The sequence below is a fragment of the Cornus florida genome, unplaced genomic scaffold, assembly GCF_030987335.1.
Source record: "Cornus florida cultivar Cherokee Brave unplaced genomic scaffold, ASM3098733v1 CherokeeBrave_3.0.0_Hap2_Chr04, whole genome shotgun sequence".
In the NCBI taxonomy this organism is placed as follows: Eukaryota; Viridiplantae; Streptophyta; class Magnoliopsida; order Cornales; family Cornaceae; genus Cornus; species Cornus florida.
The window spans coordinates 7,284,232-7,304,438 of NW_026775574.1; the positions used below are offsets into that span (position 1 = coordinate 7,284,232).

The window sequence follows — 20,207 nt, forward strand, 5'->3', positions numbered from 1 at the left end:
GGGGTATTCATACCTCATATTGTCAAATCCAGAAGAAGACATAGGCCAAGTACGTACATCCTTTTTCAAAGAAATCGAATTCTTATACCTAATAGTCTAGCCAGGAAGTCTTATTCAATGGATGCATTAGATAAGACCAAAACTTTGATCTTATTCAATGCATCCAATGAATAAGAAATTCCCAAATAGATTATTAGGTTTGAATAACATTGTCACAACGGTTTGTGTTTTTAAGCCTTGAATTGAACTTGTTATATGAATTGTGGTTTTGCAGGAAAGAGGAACAATGACAGAGGAAGAACATATAGGGCAGTGGTGAACAATAATGAATGAATGAAAAAATGCAACAGATTCTCAACTTGAATTGTGAATGGATCAGAAGATGGAAAGTTAAATACGTACATAGTAATAACTCAAAATAGATTCATTTTGTAAAAGCATGACGACATTAGTAACAACAATTTCAAGTACTTGAAATGGTTCGAGTGCAATCAGCAACCTTAAAATTGTAAATTGCAATAGTGTATGATATGGTGGTCGCAATGAAATGTGTCCATATGTATTTGGAGAATAGTAATAGAGAGGACTTTTGACTGAGAGCTTTGCTCTAATGAAAGAGGTAATATTTTAAAATTACTCTTGATTTTTGTTCCATCCCTCCTCAATGTATCGATTTCAATTTTATCCAATTTCATAATCTAGCTATTTTTTCTTTGTGTATGTATTATTTTTTGATCATCGAAATTTTGTTATACAAATTGTATACATCTTGCAATTCTGAATTTTCTTCTACATTCTTTTTAAATGTAGAAGAAAACTTTGAATGTCTTGTTTTCTGTTCATCCAATTTTTGTTATAGAAATTAAAATGCTAAGTCCCGTAATTCTTACAAAAAAAAATCTAATTTTGAGAGTATTTTTCATAAGTTCTTAGTTCAACACTCTTCTAAATATAACTTATAAGTAGGAGACTCAAACTAAGATTTGATCAAGTTAGTTTTTTACCATTTTACCATAAATAATAGTATTTGTCACAAAAAATTATGATGAATCCATGTAATTAATCTTTTTTTTTCCCTAGTTGGTACTCACATGCCTCCATAGAGGATCGAACCCCTAACCCCCCTTTAGAAAGTAAGGACTTGGTACTGTTAAGCCACAGGCCTGGTGGTGAATCCATATAACCTTTTTGCACTATAGGACATTTAAAAAAGTAATAAATAAAGAAGAAGAAGAAGAAAACTATCAAAATTTATCAATAAAAATTCAATGTGGTGCGGTTCAGTTACATGGGGGCTTTTAGGCCGTCTTGCTTCTGGTAGCCTATGCCGGATTTGGCATTTTTGTATTCCTAGAATATGCCAATTTTCTTTTCTTCGATAAATTTCACTTACCCATGTGTGTGTGTGTATATATATATATATTGTTGATATCAGTTCTTGATAAGTTGAAGAGATCGTTTCACATCTGTTGGGAATGCTGAGATCAGAAGCTGAGTGGAGCTCCAAACTAGCACAAGGGATTCTCCGTAGAGAAGATTGAGAGAGAGAAGACAATTTTGTTTAACACTCTATGGTAGCTCGAGTCCTAGAGGACCATTCTTTATAGTTATGGTTGTTGGGGTGCATATGTCTTCCAACCTCTCTAAATGATGAGAGTTTAGTCATATTTATACTACTTTTATTTGGGTAAGGACCCTTGGTCATAAGAGCCAACTCCTTTTTTATCCAATGGTCGTTTTACCTAGGTAAGGACCCTTGGTAACGAAGGTAGCTCATTGTTTATCCAATGGTCATTCTGTGAGATATATACTTAATATATTATGCAATCTTTACTACTCGAGCTCAGCTATTGGGTATTAAGCATTCTCTCCCCCTTGTGTAGACCTCGAGGTGAGGCGAATCCTTAAAACTCAGCCATCTAACCACTGATACTCAGATTCTAGTGAAATAGGAGGAGATATGGGAATTGTTTGAGACTTGCCTGCTTTGGTCCCGAGCTTCCACACTTCCTTTAAGCCTCGAGCTCCTATGCAGGGGGAGCTCGGGATGAACAGTATAGATGATCTAGATATAAGCCCTATCTGTAGGGAGGAGGCCTCAAAGATAGTGCATAGCAATACCCATCCAATTGGAGCGAGGTACTTCCATGATAGCAAGAGAGTGAAGGGTAGCGACCCCTCCTCTAAACAGTGTAGGCACGTAGAAAGAAGCCAATCTAACTGGAGCGAGGCCTCCCTCGTGAGGCCAAAAAGATAGAGCTTTGGCGTACGGTACAGGCTCTTTACAATATGCAAATGTGGCCTTTGTGGTCTTGCATTAATAATATTAAAATGGCAGGTGGCATCTGCAGTAGAGCAGTCATCTGCATGTGTGTGTGTGTGTGTGTGTGTATTTGTGCATGTGAAACAGGTGATGCTTAATTGGAAATGATACTGACACAAGCATAATCATCCATTTTCTCAAATCCATTATATTAGTCTCCTCTACAAACGATAGTTAAACCAAATTAGAAGTAAAAATTAATAGAGAAGTCAATACAGATATGGCACTAACGTACAAAATTAGACATATTCCTTGGATTTGGATCCATTTGGCGACTAGACCACCTTCCATGGACTTTGACCATTGACCCCAAACAAAGTACCTTCTTTCCACTTATCCCTCCATATAGCTATCATCTGTAAAGTCTTTCAACTCAAGCATTCAAGCTCTTTCATGGACTTCCAAGACTTATACAGCAATATTCAGGCCAATATGGACTTGGAAACAGACTCCAGTACTCTTGAAGCTGAAGCCAATCAAAATGATGTTTTCTATGCCGAGCTCAGAAGGCGAATTTTGCTTCTGACCGAAGAAGAAGAGGATGATGATGATTTTCTCGGGAAAAAGTATTGTTCAAACTCCATGGGAGTGGCCAAACATTGCTCAAGCATTGCTGCAGTACCGCCCGGAAGCTGTTTCAGCTGGTTGGAAAATGAGAATGGTGATTCTGTGCCCACCTGGCTTCTGAACTTGTGGAGGAACAACGGGAATGGGAATGGGAATGGGAATGGGAATGGGAATGGGAATGGAAATGGAAATGGAAATGGAACTGGGGTATTCATACCTCATATTGTCAAATCCAGAAGAAGATATAGGCCAAGTAAGTACGTCCTTCTTCAACGAAATTGAATTCTTAGGGACCTAATAGTCTAGCTGGGAAATCTTACTCACCGGATGCATTGGATTAGACAAAAAATTTGATCTTATTCAATGCATTCAATGAATAAGAAACTCTGAATTAAACTATTGAGTCTGAATAGCATTGTCTCAACAAAAACTAAATATATACTTTGGCCGAGAAATCTTAAACATTGAATGCACTCGAGATAATGTTAAAACTTTTATCTTATCTAATGCATTCAATAAATAAGAAACTCTCGAATGAATTATTAGGTCTGAATAGCATGTCTCAACAAAAACTAAAGAAATACTTCGGTTTGTGTTTTTAAATCTTGAATTGAACTGATTGTTGTATGAATTGTGGTTTTGCAGGAAAGAGGAACAATGAGAGAGTAAGAACGTATAGGGCAGTGGGGAACAAGAATGAATGAATGAAAAAATGCAACAGTTTCTCAACTTGTGAGGGTCAGAAGACGGAAGAGTAAATACATAGTAATAACTCAAAATATATTCATTTGTAAAAGCATGATGAAATTAGTAACAACAATTTCAAGTACTTGAAATGATTCGAGTGCAATGAATCAGCTACCTTAGTCAATCACCTTAAAAATGTAAATTGGAATATGATCATATGATGGTGTCCATATGTATTTGGAGAACAGCCAATATGAGTAGTCGAGATTGGATGCATTTTGTCGCAAAATTTGTTGCTTCCCAAGGTCGGCCTAACAAGAGAAAAATACTTGGTTTATATATGTTTTGTAGAAATTATTATTTACCACATAATGGATAATAGCTGGCCAATTTAGTGCTTCCAATGGGCTTTAGAGCGTCATGTTTCGACTCTCTGCATCTACTAACACTCTTAGCCTTTTTAAAATAATAATTTTTTTGTTTGACCATCAATACCACCACCACTTTCAAAAGTGGTAAAAGTATGAAGGATGCAAAGATATGTTTTTAGCATAATGGTAATAGTATAATCTCTCTTCATCTTAAAAAATGGAGCGAAATAGTTTCAACTCAAGTATAGATAAAAGGTGCGTATGAATGAATGCGGTGAAAGAAAATAATAATTAAAAAAAAAAGTTCAAAAGAACGAGAACCAATAATAAATAATAGCTAAATCAATTAATAGTTACATTTTTGAGTTTTCTTTCCCCTAATCAAAATCTCAACTCCTAATGCACTAGATGACTTTTGCACATTTTAGATTGAGCATGCAAGATACTTGTTTTTGATTCAAACACTTGCACAAACACATTTATTTTGAGAATACAACACGATTACATATTATAACAAAATTCAGATACTGTAACATCTTTATATTGTTAACTAGGAAAAAAAAAAGTTTTTATATTGTTATTGCATCCTCCTTATAAGATTGTTCCATTCTCAATTTAATTTGTTATGTGGTTTTAAACCTTTCATATTCAGAACAATTTAATTTGTTGTGTCGTTTTACACCTTTTTCATATTCGGATCCATATCCGAAAAAGATTGTTTCAAAGCTCCCACTTACTGCCATGTATATCTATGGCGCTTGCGCATGCAATAGAGACATATCAGGTCCATCTGGGTTGGATTAGGTTCATTTTGAGATCCATCTGGGTTGGGTTAGTTTCTTTTGACGTTCTTTCGAATAATGTTATTAAAAGAGTTCTTTTGTCACAAGAGTCATGAGTTTTTAACATTCAACCACTAAATTAAAAAATATATTAAATAATTAATCCAATAATTAAATGTGAAAAGTTAAAACTTTTTGATAGCATTACTTATTTTCTTTTACGGTTTACATGGTGGTTTAATTTTAAGTTTGTTTGACTGCGTTTATTTTATGTTGCTCTCTGGTCTTCTTGTTTGTGGTATAATCAAAATCCATACCGAGACAGAATAACAAACACAAAAATTCTTTAGCAAAAATACAATGATTTGAAGATGCAAAACAAAGTCAACATTGGTTACAGTTTCCCTTTCTTAGGGTTAGGGACACATTGGACTACTCCACAACCCCAAACCCTCTTTACAATGCCCTACACACTCCCATCCTATATCATCAATTCAGAGATCATAATTTAAGACAGCAAAATTACAGATAAAAAGGAAGAGAGAAGGAGCCCTTTCAACACTTCCATGAATAAAACAGAATGGAACCAGATACACACAATTTTCAAACGCGGAGTGTTTCTTCTACTTGGCCATCAAACCGACTGTGGGTTAATACTTCCCTTGCTCGTGCACTCCGGTGTTGCAGGCGCTGATGTAGTGTCTCCGACATCTGGTTGAAGAATTCAGCATCCCATCTATGTATCAACAAAGGGTCTTCTGCATAACAGATGTAAATGGATGTAACAGCACTTTCCACCACAACCATCGCCAGTCCCACCTGGACAGAACCAAATATACCAAACCGTAAGCATTGGGCTGAAATCAGACTAATGGTGGCACCAAGGTACTGTGTAATTTACCTCCAAATCCATATCATGCAAAAAAAAAAATTCAACTGAAAATAGAACAAGACTAAGAATATACCAAATTGACCGGTCAAATATATGGCAAGACGGCAGCCTGAATCTCCATACAAGGGTATTTTTTAATCTAGTGTTGAAGGGGAGCACTCATAAGAAATCAGGAATAACCACAAAATGCTGACTGCTAAAATATTTACTACATTCACGGCAATGTCTTTTGAACTAAAGCTACTACAGTTCAACATAATTGCTGCAGAGTCAATGCAACGCCAATTATTTATACAGAAATTACATCCTGGAAATTTTCAGGTGTAATGACTAACAAATCTTAGTTCATGCTTCATAGACTAAAAAATTTCCACCTGTTGGAAAAAAAGAGGAAGATACAGACTAAAAATTTGCTGCCTTGAAGGAGTAAATTTACCAATCTCAGTAGAAGAAGAAAATGCAGAATAATCAAACAGATTTCATAACACTACAATTTTCAAGAATCACAGGCAATCCCTATAATTCTTGACTTTTATTCTAAACCCCAACTTCTGAGCACACATCAAAGAATATAAAAGGAAAAATGATCAGTATGAACCATAAATTAATTTTATAAAACTAATAATTCTGGCTACAGTCCAACCAGGAAACAGCAATGTAAAAGGATAATCCTTTTAATGAAGCAGGAAAAACTATGATAAACTTACCAAGATCATCCCCATCAACATGCAAGTGGACCCCACCATAATCACTCTGTCAGGAGATCTAATCCTTGCCCAAACACCTGCACAAGTTCCTGTAATAAGCCCACCCAAAAGAGTGGTCATCAGTAGAACCGCACCCGAACAATCATAGGCAATGAGTGCTTCAACGCCAGTTGATTGGAACAACTCCCAGGCATCTCTTGCCGAGTGATTAAAGCCTTTTCCATACACTGCAATCTGAAGGGAACAGAGGTTCCAAATCATGCTAAGCTGTACACTTTCTAGAGAATTACAGTTACTGATGCCTAATAACTTGACTCAAATTTTAAAGAAATTAAATAATATCTCAAAAAGATCATTTTTTCCAGAAGAAGAAGCCATTATCCTTTCTCACATAAATGATGAAGTTCCACAATAAACATTTTGAAATAGGAAAATAGCTAGAACCCTTGGTACTTTTTAAGAAAAAAAATTAACAAGAAAAACTTTACATTCCAAAAACCCTGAAAACCAAAAGCCCATACCCAATCCTTAAACATCCATCTAGTACTATTTGTGAAACAGAAAGAAAAGAAAAAAGAGTGAAATTCTCACAGTGCTTGAAAGACAAGAAATGACTCATTAAATGGGGCTTGTGTCCTTGAGGGGCTATCAAGACATTGGGGAAGAGTATATTTCCGTCCATCCAGCTCTCGCACCCACCCCCTTCCATGATGTACGGCACAATCTTGGCAAACCACAGTGAAGGCCATTTCAGCATCTTTGGCATACAATGCCAATAACACCTTTGACTCAGTGCTCCTGACCTATTTTCCTCTCTACAACAACAAGCCTTTTTTCCCAACTACTTGGGGTCAGCTACATGAATCTTATATTTCCATTCCGCTCTAAGTCCATAGACTCAGACTCTCAGTCAAACAACATGCTATCATATCCTTCTTTTACTAACTCTGCCCACGTTAACTTTGGTCTTCCTCTTCTCCTAGTATTACCTCAATGTAGACTTGGTTAAATTGATCTAACACCTCCCATGATGGCATGAACAACACAAGAATTATCTCTCCATATCAACAACAGGTTATCATATCCATGAACCACATTACACATACCACAGACCAAGTTTGATTAGTTCATATCAAAGCAGTAGAAGAAAAAATTCAAAAGAAAAAGATTAAAAACGAAAAAGAAAAGAAAAGAAAAGAAAACGGAAGAAAATAAAAAGAATTTAGATGCATGCAAAAGATGCCTCAGAAAACCTTATTCCAAATGTATTCTGTGCAAAACCAAGTCAACCAAAAGACAGAAATTTCAGATTATTCATATAGCGAAATGGTCTTATTTCTGGTTCAGGTGTTTCTTATTTTTTCCTGTAGTAAATCAACATTAGTTGGTAAGAAACTATAGCACATACATATTCAGCACCACAGGTTTCAAATGTTGATTCATGCTACTATTCGAGGCACGGATCATCATTGATGTTCTATAAATATCTCTTCTGTTTTCACCTTGACCCAAACAATTTCCAAAGGAGAATACTCCACGCAGTTATTAACCATTGTGCCATAAAGAACGCTGATCAAATTAATTGTAGGCTCCAACACAATTTTCCTCCATGGGACAAACCAATCTCTAATATTTGTTCATCCATTATGTTTCGTGTACTGTACAAATAGACGCATGAACCTAGAAATTTTGAGAACTGAGGATGTAAACCACTTGTCCAAACCTTGGCAGCCTCCATTCTAGACTTCTCCATAACTATAGTTGCTCGACTTGAGTGGTCCGTATTTGGTTTGAAAAGGTAGTTGCTTGTCTTCTTTGGTGTTGGTGTTGGCGTTGGTGTTATGTAGTTTTCATTTTCATTGGGATTGTGTAAGATTACTCATCTTTCTTTGTCTATGTATCCTTGCCTTAGTCTTAATGGTAGTTCTTTTTTTTTAGATGAATATTCTTCTTCTTTTCCCAGAAAGAAAAAAAAATCCAACAGAAGAGTCGTGTCATGCTCACAAAAGGATGTGAAGAACTTATTTCAGGTGAGAAATGAACGCCACAAAATTCAGGCTTCATATCTTGAAAATATCATCAGGTTATGAAAATATCATCAGGAAGGCAAAAGAGATCTCTTTTGTAACGTGAAAGTTCATTTTATAGTACTTGACAATATCTCAAGCAACCACATCAACAAAAGAAGTTCTATTTTTCTTCCCCTATCTGATAATTTGAAAAATAATCAATCAGACTGTATAATTTGTAAGAAATACATCTATTTATAAGGTTATTGTAAAACTGTAATAACTCAGTTACATAGTCTGAGCTCGCAGTGGTGTGAAAAGAATATATAGCCTGTGAATATCTCCTTTAACACTCTATAGAAATATTATCAGTGGTCAACAAAAGTGGGATGTTACAAGAACCTTAAGACTGTTTGTCATATATATGATATGTGTGAAATTACCACAAAAAGAAGGAATTACTACCTGGACATAGGCATACTTGTTGAAAAACCGAACAAGAGTCTCCACCAGATGAAACAAAAAATCGACACAGCACAGCAAGCACTCATTGTTACCAATCTTAGATCTGAATCCTCTAATCTGGAAATATTCAATGAAACTGCAACATTAATCATAGTTTTCCACAATTATAAAACTACCTTATCTATGAACAATCCACATGTAAAATTAATTTTCAGGCCATTTAAGAGCAAAGCAAATGAAAGTTTGTCTACCTTCCATCGCAATGTCCGGATAGCAGCGGTAAAAAGTGATCCATAGCAGATGCTGCCAAAAGAAGTTGTTACGGCATATCGTAGAGATTTCATAAGTGGATTGGGAGGCATTGATTCCGCTTCTCGACCACCGTGGATGAGAACAAGAAACACCATTCCAGACACTATAACATGCACGGTGTTACAGAGCACTGCACCTGTCCAAAACAAACTAACCGAGAACACCTGCATATATACAAATAACAGCATTTTTTTAAGTCATTGGCTAAAGTGTATTAAAATAGTACTTTTTCGCAAAAAAGCCATTAACCCAAGGATACTAAATGGAATGAAGAACAAAACTTGCCAGCTCACCACAAGAAGCCACCAGCGTCCACCATCACCCATGCTTGAAGCCACAACACCAGCTGATCCAAAAGACCACAGTACTAGCCATGAAAGCATGACTAACATGGATGCATATGCTACTCTCATAACGTCAGGAAGGTTCCATACCATCTTCACAGCTCTTTGCAGCACCAGCATGGTAAATGGAAGTCTACACAAAAACAATATAGAATCAGGAGAACTGCAAACAGTTCAATTAAGAGGCCATTTCCATATATATTCATAATTCTAGAAAGAGAGAGGACAGTTAGAATAACATAGCATCAGAAGAAAGCAACTATTCTTTGAAAAACAGAGTTAGACAATGCAATCTAATTCTTCAGATTGACATGTGGGGAAACACATCCAGTTTTCATTGCGATACGATTTCACATTTACAAATATATCATTTGGTAGAAGTAACAAAAAAATAATTGTTAATTAGTTTCCAGATAAATTGGACTATTATGTGTCTTACAACAGGTTGTAGAACATCACTGGGAATCACAATATACTCCAAAATGGGATGAAAATAGCATTTTGCAATAGGAAAATATCTAGAACCCTTGGTACATATTTCAAAAAAAGAAGGAATAATAAAAATAAAATAAATCCATTCACTAGGTTAACACAAAATATTGGAAAAAAAATTTAAAAAAAAAAAAAGAAAGAAATAATCAGCCAAAGCATGATACCTATCAACTAAAAAAAAAAAAAGAACTGTCCTGTTTCCAGAAATGAATAAGTGAAAATACTCTATAACATATTCAGCTGTTTTACTTTTTTTTTTTTTTTGATAAGTGTTCAGCTGTTTTACTTTTTAAAACTTTTTTCAGCAATTGCGTAAAATACGAACCATTTTCAAGAAGCAGTAAAAACTAATATCCTTCATTTCCAAAAGCGACATCCTTTCAACCACTAAAAGCAAATATGTTCTTAGAGATCTCATACTTCGCAAAAATTCAGCAAGGTTGCTTGAACTTTCTGGAAGGTCTTTGTAAGCCAAAATATGTTTAATCGATACTTGATAATGACTAGAGAGTAAAAACTACTGAGGCTTGGACTAGAAGATAAACCATCAGTGTAATGATCCATTACTAGAAGTGAAGTAACTTCAATCTGTAACTACTTTGAGCAGTTATATACGTTCACAATCAGGAGCATTAATGATCACAAAAGCAACAACTTCTGCTTGACATAGAATAAATAAATAATGGTGAACAATCCTTTTACACGGCGTAAGAATAACTTAATCTTATCCTTGACAATAAATTTTAATGGGAGTCATCTTTTGACAATCGAACCTTTGAATTGATTGTTATTATCATGTTTATCATGCATGCAAAAAATCAAATTAAACAAATATTCATATATCTCATAAACATCACACTTTACAATTTCATTCTAAGATTTTATCAAGAGAAATATGAATACAAGGATAGGACACTTATCTCTGTTTACTTGATATTTGACATACATGGAAAAACATTATAAAGGTGCATAATCTAATGGTTAGATTGATAGAAAAGGAGCTTTACATCAAGTTACTAAAAAAGGATTTAAAAGTTAACTATTCTTAGACTAGGTAAAAGTCAATCCTGCCCCATAGAATATATACACCCTACAAGAAAAGAAGCAACATATGCATTAAAATGAAAGATAATCGAGTACTCCCACCCTAAAATTAAAAAATTAATATGATACAAAATGATAATCAGATAAAAGCTACTATGAGTCCCACGACCACACCAAATAATTCTGTTGAGCAGTGATTCTTGGGTTTAAATAATGTCAATCAGACAACCTAATCAGATTTTAAACACCATCAAATGTTTATCTATTTGTTAATTTCTCTGGAAATAAAGTATGCATAGCACACTTCATGATGCACCAAAGTATACATCTATATTTATACAAATGTTAGAACTTTTCAAGCAACCCTTTCAAGAATATGAATGTTGGTGAATGAGTTTGGAAGGGTTATTCCAAGCTAAAAAAAAATGGAAACCTTATGCTAAATTCAAAAAAAACATTTGACTACATGCATTATCTTTTAAGAACTATGAAATCCTCTTCTCACATATTGAGCAATATTTTGAACATCTAATTTTTGGTTCACTTTGGAGTTTGGCCACTCTAAAATGTTTCAATGTATGAGAGGCGGACCATCTCGACAGGAATCACTCACTAGTAAGACAACGCAAAGGGATATTAGCAAGATGGGATGTAATGAGAAGAAGCATACTTAAAACGCAACCGTCTGGTTGGCCAAAGACTTGCCAGGCTGCAAAGTATTCTTTGTCCATAAATTAAATTCCAGAACAATTATTAAGTGCAGAGTACTAGGTTTGATACTTTGAATTTCAGTTTAACTTTGAGAACTCTAGAAGTAAAACAATTTTCTAGAATCTTAAGTATATGAAGAAGAACATGATACAAAATTATACCCTACTGGCATAAATTATCAAGTATCTTTTACCAGCCCCATTAATAGAATCTAAGGATTGTAATTTAACATTGAATTGGACAAATCATATGAAAAATGCTCGAGCATCGCCAAAGAGCAAGTGACATATAGTACATATTTCTGCTTCACAAAATCCACATCTTCAGAATGTAGTGTTGTAAGTTTAAAGATTCCCATATTCAATTAAAAGGGTTTTGCATAACGCTAATCCAGTGAACTTATTCCTTCATAATTCATTTCTGCCCTTGTTATAGGGTCGCACGATATATCCCACAAGACATGGCCACTCTAACCATTGCCAGAATACCAATATAAAGCATATACAAACAAAAGGTCAAGACTTTACCTGTCGATGACTGATATAACATACAAGAACTGCAACCCCGCACCAATAGCAAATGCAACACCCCAGAAGAACTGTTGTGCCCAAAAACACAAAACACTAACCACGGCAAGATAAGTGGTCAAGATATGCACTGACACTTTCATCATCTGATTCGCGCGCGAACCAAGCAGCAACAACCAAACCCCTCCAAGAACTGTCCCAACTCCGGCGGCAACAGCATATAACGGCCAGTAATACTCTGTTAAACCCGATTGATTCTCGAGGAACCCATTTGTGTACTTATCAATGTTAAGCCTATCCTTCTTCTTAAATCTATTAAGCCCCAGTACCCCAAGAATGAAACCTAACCCAATCAAATGCAACAAAAACACCCCTAACCAGAACACATCCCGCCAATGGCGCGAAGCCTCGGGAGTCAACTCTGAAGATAGCGAGTGATTAGCATCGGCACTTCTTCGACTTCGCCCCATATTCTAAAATTCAACACACGCGGTAATAATTAGACTCATAAATATATATAAAAACTTATATAGCGAGATTGAAACATAAAACTTTTGGATTTTGAAGTTGTTTGATGATGAATTGAAGTGAAAGGTTCGGAGGGATGATGATCGAGAGTGTGAACCTGTTCGGCGGCGTTGATTGAAGAGTCATCGGAGGAAGAGAGGCTTTGAGAGTCGCTCATGGTATGATTGATCGGACTGTGAGGATTTGATTACAGGAGAGGAGGAACATCGTTTGATTAGATCGATATAAGTTAGGGAATTAGAAAGAGAAATACATAAGAGAAGACCACAAGAGGACCCAGAGGGAGAGAGAGTGGTCAATGGCTATTTGTTAGGGTTTTGAATGTTGAATATAGAGTAATTGAGACGTCTAGAAATGGAGTGGAGAAAACTGAAAACGGCTCTCTGAGAATCTTTTTGATTGAGAGAGAATGATAAATTTTAAAAACAAAATGAAGAATTTAAGTGTAATTTATTATTTAATAATTATATGTAAAAAAATTAATTTCTAATTTTAAATAAATAAAATTACAAAGAGTGCGGTCCCTGCACTCTTTCAAATTAAGTATTATTTTGGATCTCTGCACATTTCACCGAAAATTCCCGTCCCTATCTACTTTTGCGAATACCGGCAAAAATTGAATGAAAACCAACACTTTGAGAATAGATCCATTAGGTCTCTAAACTAAGGATGGAAATTTGTACCGTGGAAACAGGTATCCGCGCCATCCCATTCTATTTATAGTAATTTTTGGGGTCCATTAGTTAATTTGAGCGGGAATAATTTTTATTAATAAAAATTTGCACTGATTTGAGGCGTAGGCGTGAGGAAGTCGTCCCGCCCCCATTTAGGTAGGTAAATTATTAAATTATCATTATGTTATTAATATATATAGTTAGCTCTATAAATCTTAAGTCACATTCATTCACTTTTTCAGTCGTTCTAGAGAGCGGCATAACCTTACGAACTAAGAACACTCGTATTCTTAAATTTTTATGTTAAATTATTGATTGGCTATTTTTTATGAATTTTTTCAATAGTTCTATAATTGTATTGGAGGAAAAAAAAAAAATTGAGGAGAAAAAGTTTCAATAGTTTTTAGCTCCGGATTACCCCCACGTGCGTTTAAGCTGTTTTGAATGAGGAGGGGACGAGGCGAGGGTTTTTAAACATTTGCGGAGGAGGGGGAGGGTACACCCGCCCCAAATCGTCCTGTTACCATCCCTACTCTATAGACCCTTCTCTGCCCTGAATCGTCCCGTTGCCATGCCTACTCTGTGCTCGCCCCTCCTTTGCAGACCAGTGAACACTAAAAAGGAAGATTTAAAAAATAAATAAATGAGGTAAGTCAACATTTTGTCCATTCTTAAAACCAATTTGCATTATACAAGGTTAATATTCGTGTGTGGATTTCTCATTACGGTGGTCAAGGAAATAATTGAAATGATAGATTATTTGGATTTATGTTTAAATTCTTATTATACGTCTAGTGGACAAAATGATTGATATTAATGAAATTATTAGGAAAGGATCCACTTTGGTTCATTTGTATGGGCTCATATGAAAGAAAAGTATTCTTTGATCCTTGTCAATGTGTTTTTTTACTTTTATGGTTCTAGAACTCAGTACTTTCTGTGCATATTCTCTTCCTTGCCATATTATCCACATATTACCAGTGTGTGAAAGTGACTGTTGGGTTCCAATTGTCCACATCAGGAACACAGAACAAACTTTAATACCATCCAATTGTGGTTAGTTACCAGCAGAGCTTGGGCATGTTACATTTCCCCAAATGGCAATGGTTATCTCCTCTGCCAATTTGCCCACTAACCCTCTAATATGAAAATAACATTGATCTAATATTACTGACAATATTTAACCCCTCAGTGAGTCATATTCACCGCGCTCCAATCACAAATACATATATAATTATAAAATTAAGAAAATAATCAATAAGGAAACTAGTCGCTATTGACTCGATTTTTATTTCTTTTACTTTTCAAATGTGTTATTTATTTATTAATAACTGAAAGTGATGTGTTATCAATAAAGAATACTTACTCATTGATAGTGATAAGGAAACTAGTTTGGGGAGGGGGACGACATCTCTATCACCGTTTAGTATAGCTATCTCATCTCATCCAAAATCATTTATTAAACAAAGTGAGGCCAATTTTTGTAAAGTACTTTCGTGATTATATTATGAATATAATGAAAGTAAATAATGAAACAAAATTTCAACTATTATAATATTTTTTTTTTTCTTATTCGGATAAAAACAAGATTCAATTTCTCAATCGGAACTTGAGACTTAATATTATTACAAGAACATCAAAACAATACGTTGGAGTTCTCAAATTAATAAAACTAATGCAAAATGATATTTAGTGATTGGGATAAATCAAATTTGTTTAATATATACTTAATATTATGGAATATAAAAATAAAGTATCAGGATAAAATTATAATTTATCATTATAAATATGCGGAATGACATTTCTCCATCTCTATCCCATTATCATGCAGAGTTTCAATCTTAACTCTCATCGTCGGCCCAAAACCATTTAACCACAATCATAACCATTCTAAATGGGACGAGGGCAGGTGGAGTACCCAACAAGGCAGAATATATTGTCATTTTGAGTAACTATTATCTTATAGATGTATAAACTATACTTAATTTTTTTATAATAAAAGTTTTCGTATGTGTTTTCTTAATATAAAAGAAGATTTAAGATAATTGTATAACTAAAAGTGTTTGATAATCTCCCAAGTTACCAAAGGGCCTTTGGCTCAATAGTATAATCTCCCCCTCTCCAAAGAAGAGGGGAGGGGTTTGAGTCCCTCCAAACAATAATAATCTCTCAAGTTTATGAAAGGCGGTTAAGGATAGAAATATTGAAGTATTTAGTTTTATTTGACCTTTCTCTCTAAATGGAATGCTTCCAAAAGTAAGGTTTAAAGTCCAAGTCTTCTTTTGTACGATTTGAGGGGGGCGAGAATTTTTTTATTTTCACATTTGTTGGAACATTATTTCCATACATTTATTCAACATTAGAAATTTTTTATATTTTTTATTTTTTATTTTGGAGGGAGTTTGACTTTGAATGACTTTGAATAACTTATTTTAAGGTTGTATTTAGATTGAATTTTCTTAACCGTGATCAATTTAGATCGGAAAATGTTAAAATAGTAAAAATGATGATAAATTTGAACAAAATCAACCCGATCAATGGTATAACTTCTTCTTCCTCAAGTAAATTAAGGAATTCGTGTGTTCTAAATAATAAACCGAGTTTAATCCAACCAACTTGACCAAGCATGCTTGGATTGGAATCATTAAGTTGTAGGAGGGGTTAGGCTAGGGCTTATGTTGAGGCTTCACATGTCCATTACTTACAAATGGTGTTTGTCGACAATAAGATCACCTATCATCCAATAAAATGATGGAAGATGATAGTAATGTAATGTCTTTTGTTGCAGAGCAAATTTTTTATGTATTTATTAAATAATAATAATAGAAACAATTTTTCCTAGTCACATCAACCAATTCCTCTTTTCGGTGTAACCACTATATAACAAGGTCAAATTTTCAATATATATATATATATATATTGGTTCATTAACTTGGTAACCCAATTTTTTTGTCCTAATGATGTGGTTCAAAAACTTTGAATAATTCAAGTTCTGATCACTTACTATAAGTTCTTTTGTACTATATATATATATATATATATATATATATATATGCTTTTTGTATGCTTTTGTACCACTTGGATGGTTGAATTGTGAGAAGCAATACGATATTTGTGGTCATCCAGCAGCCCATCCTTGGTAATAAGTCATCTAACTAATAATGAGGTGGTAGAGAAGTCTAAACCAGAAACTTCCAAGTTATTAGTGATAATATTATTTAAACATCAATTTGATTAGAACAAGAAAAGAAAAGAAATCAAATGGATAAACATTTACAGATACAATTAGAATTGGTCCGATTATTATTATTTTTTATCATGGCACGAATGTTATATTAGAAGTTAGTGAGTGCAAATGTTTGAATTCGGAGTGGACTCTTTAGAACAACAGAGAGCAATCCAACTAGTGGGCTGGGCTACGACGGTGTTGGCCTTCTTGTTGGTCGATTAGACGACTACTCTGGGTAGTATATAATCAGAATAAGCAACACTTTTGACATTGTCTTCTCAAAATCAAAAGGATTTAATCAAATAACATATAAATTTTGGCAGGTTGGTTGGATACCTATATGGGCCGGGCTCATGTTGGGTCAAAAATATGAGGCTCATGTTTAATATGGCCCGGATTTTTACTAACTCTTGGCTAGGCCCCACACAGTTGTGCAAAAGCAGCATTTTTGTCACAGTGAAAAAGAAAATTTCAACTTGGGTGACAGTGACATCTTATATTTAACCCAATGATGACATAGGTTAAAAATCTATTCTATGTGCTCAACATAACTTTTGTCTCGCTAGATGCTGAACAACTCATTAACGATTGTCTCTAAGGATACGACATTTTTTCAATAAACCAAAGTGTTTATACTCTCTCCCAGAGCAGACACTTAAACTAATAAATGTAGAAGAATAACAATAAGGGAGAAAAATCAACTGAGTGAACGAATTGAAAATGCAGCCAAGAGGAGTATTGAAAGATTTGTTGATCGCTGTTCGGGTCAACTCAAACCACCATTAGACACAACCTTTCGACCCGAACTACCATTGGTTGCACTCATTTTGCCCCAACAAACACACCTTGTACCCATTCGGATCTTAACCATTCGCCAAACCGGATCTCGCTTAAGTTGTTGTTTGGTATTGAAAGATTTAAAATAGACCAGGCCCAACTCATTGAAGCCCAAATAGAAAGTATTTGTCCCAAAAAAAAAAGAAATTGCAGGCTTAAAAGGCCCAAACCGAAGCAAAATGTATTTTTTTTTAAAAAGAATAAAGGCTTGAGAACAAGGCCCGCTCAACCATAAGGAAATTCGAATGAGAGAAGAGGCCCATACAAGTGAACTCATTATTATCATAATTGCATTTTTTTTATTATGCTTTGTTTATTATATTAATTACCAAATAAATACCCAATTAAGGGGCAGCCTAAGCCCCCAATAGGAGGTGGCCCCATACAAGTCAACTTATTATATTAATTATGCATTGTTCATTTTATTAATTATTAAATAAATACAACTGTTCTTCTATACGTCAATACAAGTTGATAATTAAGATGGTAGCCTAAGTCCTCGATCAATGGGAGAAAAGGCCTATACAAGTCAATTCATTATACTCCCTCCGTCCCATAATAGATGTCCCTTATGAGGAATAGAACTTTTTAAGGGGACATGTAATTATTGCATTATCCCCTTGAAAAATTACAAAGATACCCTTTCAAGTTTAAATATATATATAATTAAGTTTAAATTTTTTTAAAATTTTAAGAGTATTTTATGAAAAATTGTGAAATATGTTATTTAAACTTAATAAGTGGACAAATATTTTGGAATAACCCAAAAAGAAAAGATAGACAACTATTATGGGACGGAGGGCATATTAATTATACATTTCTTTACTCCGTATTATGTTTTGTTTATTGTATTAATTGTCAAATATATACAACTGCTCTTCCATATTACATCAATACAAGTTGGCAATTAAGGTGGTAGCCTAAGCCGCCAATAGGAAAAGAGGCTCTCATCTCATTCTATTAACTATATATTTCTTTTATTAATGTATTGATTATTATTTATTTATTGTGTTAAGCACCCAATGGAAGAAGACCCTATACAAGTCATCTCATTCTATTAATTACACATTTCTTTTATTAATGTATTGATTATTATATATTTATTGTATTAAACCCCCAATGGGAGAAGAGACCCTGTACAAATCATCTCATTATACTAATTATATATTTCTTTTATTAATGTATTGATTATTATTTGTTTATTGTATTAAGCCCCCAATGGGAGAGGAGACCCAAACAAGTCATCTCGTTCTAATAATTATAGAGTAAAGATAGAGAGTTCGATATTTAGACACATGATTAATTTTATATAAGTAAGGACTGATGTCATAATGACATCAGGGATATTAATAACATCAACTTAATTATCTAACTTTCGGACTTCAAATCATTATCCTTAATTATATTTATATTTTTATTAATGTATTGATTATTATCTGTGTAATATATTAAGCCCCAATGGGAGAAGATGCTTCATATAAGTAAGTCCATCTCATTGTATTAATTATATATTTATATTATTAATGTAATTGGTAATTATTTATTTATTATATTAAGCCCCAATGAAAGAAGAGGCTCCATACTTGTCATCTCATTCTATTAATTATATATTTCTTTTATTAATGTATGTATTAATTATTATTTGTTTATTATATTAATTATTTTATTATATTAATTATTAAATAAATACAACATCTATTATATTAGTCAATACAAGTTTTATCTTATCATTACATCATTTTTTTTTTTCTCTCTCAGCCATGTAGCAATTTTCTTTTAATTTTCAAATTCTCTTACTTAGTAGATATTATTTTTATATTTCCTTGAGCTTATTGCAAATTTAGCAAAGAGAATATTTTTTAAATAAAAATTTTCAAATTCACTTACTTAGTAGATATTTCTTTTAATTTTCAAAAATATGAGGCTCATGTTTACAATGGCCCGGATTTAGACTAACTCTTGGCTAGGCCACGCACAACTGTGCAAAAATCAGCATTCTTGTCAAAATGAAAAAGAAAATTTTAACTTGTGTGATAATGGCATCTTATATTTAACCCCATGATAAAATAGGTTAGAATTGTATTCTATGTCCTCGAGATAACTTTCGTCTCGTTAGGTGCTGAACAACTCATTAACGATTGTTTCTAAGAATATGACGATTTTTCAATAAACCAAAGTAAGAGTTTTACTCCAGCCCAGGGCAGACACTTAAACTAATAAAGGCATAAGAATAACAGTAAGGGAGAAAAATCAACTGAATGAACGAATTGAAAATTCAGCCAAGGGGAGTATTGATAGACTTGTTGATCCATGTTCGGGTCAACTCGAACCACCATTAGACACAACATTTCAACCTGAACTACCCATTGGTTGCACTTATTTTGCCCGAACAAACACACCTTGAACCCATTCGGATCTTAACAATTCGTCAAACCCGATCTCGCTTAAGTTATTGTTTGGTATTGAAAGATTTAAAATAGACCAGGCCCAACTCACTGAAGCCCAAATAGAAAGTATTTGTACCCAAAAAAAATTAACAGGCTTAAGAGACCTAAACCCAAGAGAACAAGGCCCGCTTAACCATAAGGTAATTCGAATAAGAGAAGAGGCCCGTACAAGTGAACTCATTATTATCATAAAATGCAAATTTTTATTATATTAATTACCAAATAAATACCCAATTAAGGGGCAGCCTAAGCCCCCAAT

General features: G+C 34.0%; 1 protein-coding gene across 1 annotated transcript; it reads right to left on the minus strand.

Moving 5' to 3' along the window:
• Positions 1 to 5,072: 5,072 nt before the first annotated feature.
• On the minus strand, positions 5,073 to 13,187 carry LOC132302644 (uncharacterized). The gene is made up of 7 exons (XM_059799555.1): positions 12,859 to 13,187; positions 12,234 to 12,706; positions 9,409 to 9,592; positions 9,055 to 9,279; positions 8,804 to 8,920; positions 6,330 to 6,563; positions 5,073 to 5,549 (listed from the first exon to the last, which is right to left on the minus strand). The coding sequence occupies exons 1-7, from the start codon at positions 12,916 to 12,918 to the stop codon at positions 5,334 to 5,336; spliced, it is 1,509 nt and encodes a 502-aa protein (XP_059655538.1). The 5' UTR covers positions 12,919 to 13,187; the 3' UTR covers positions 5,073 to 5,333.
• Between the last annotated feature and the right edge of the window lie 7,020 nt (positions 13,188 to 20,207).

Bases quoted from the DNA above. Each gene is read 5' to 3' on its own strand.
- LOC132302644 (XM_059799555.1), bottom strand. From the start codon at position 12,918: ATGAGCGACTCTCAAAGCCTCTCTTCCTCCGATGACTCTTCAATCAAC. The intron at 12,707-12,858 runs GTTCACACTCTC...GTTGAATTTTAG, and splicing joins CAATCAACGCCGCCGAACAG to AATATGGGGCGAAGTCGAAG. The intron at 5,550-6,329 runs GTAAGTTTATCA...GGTTCTGTCCAG, and splicing joins TGTTGATGGGGATGATCTTG to GTGGGACTGGCGATGGTTGT.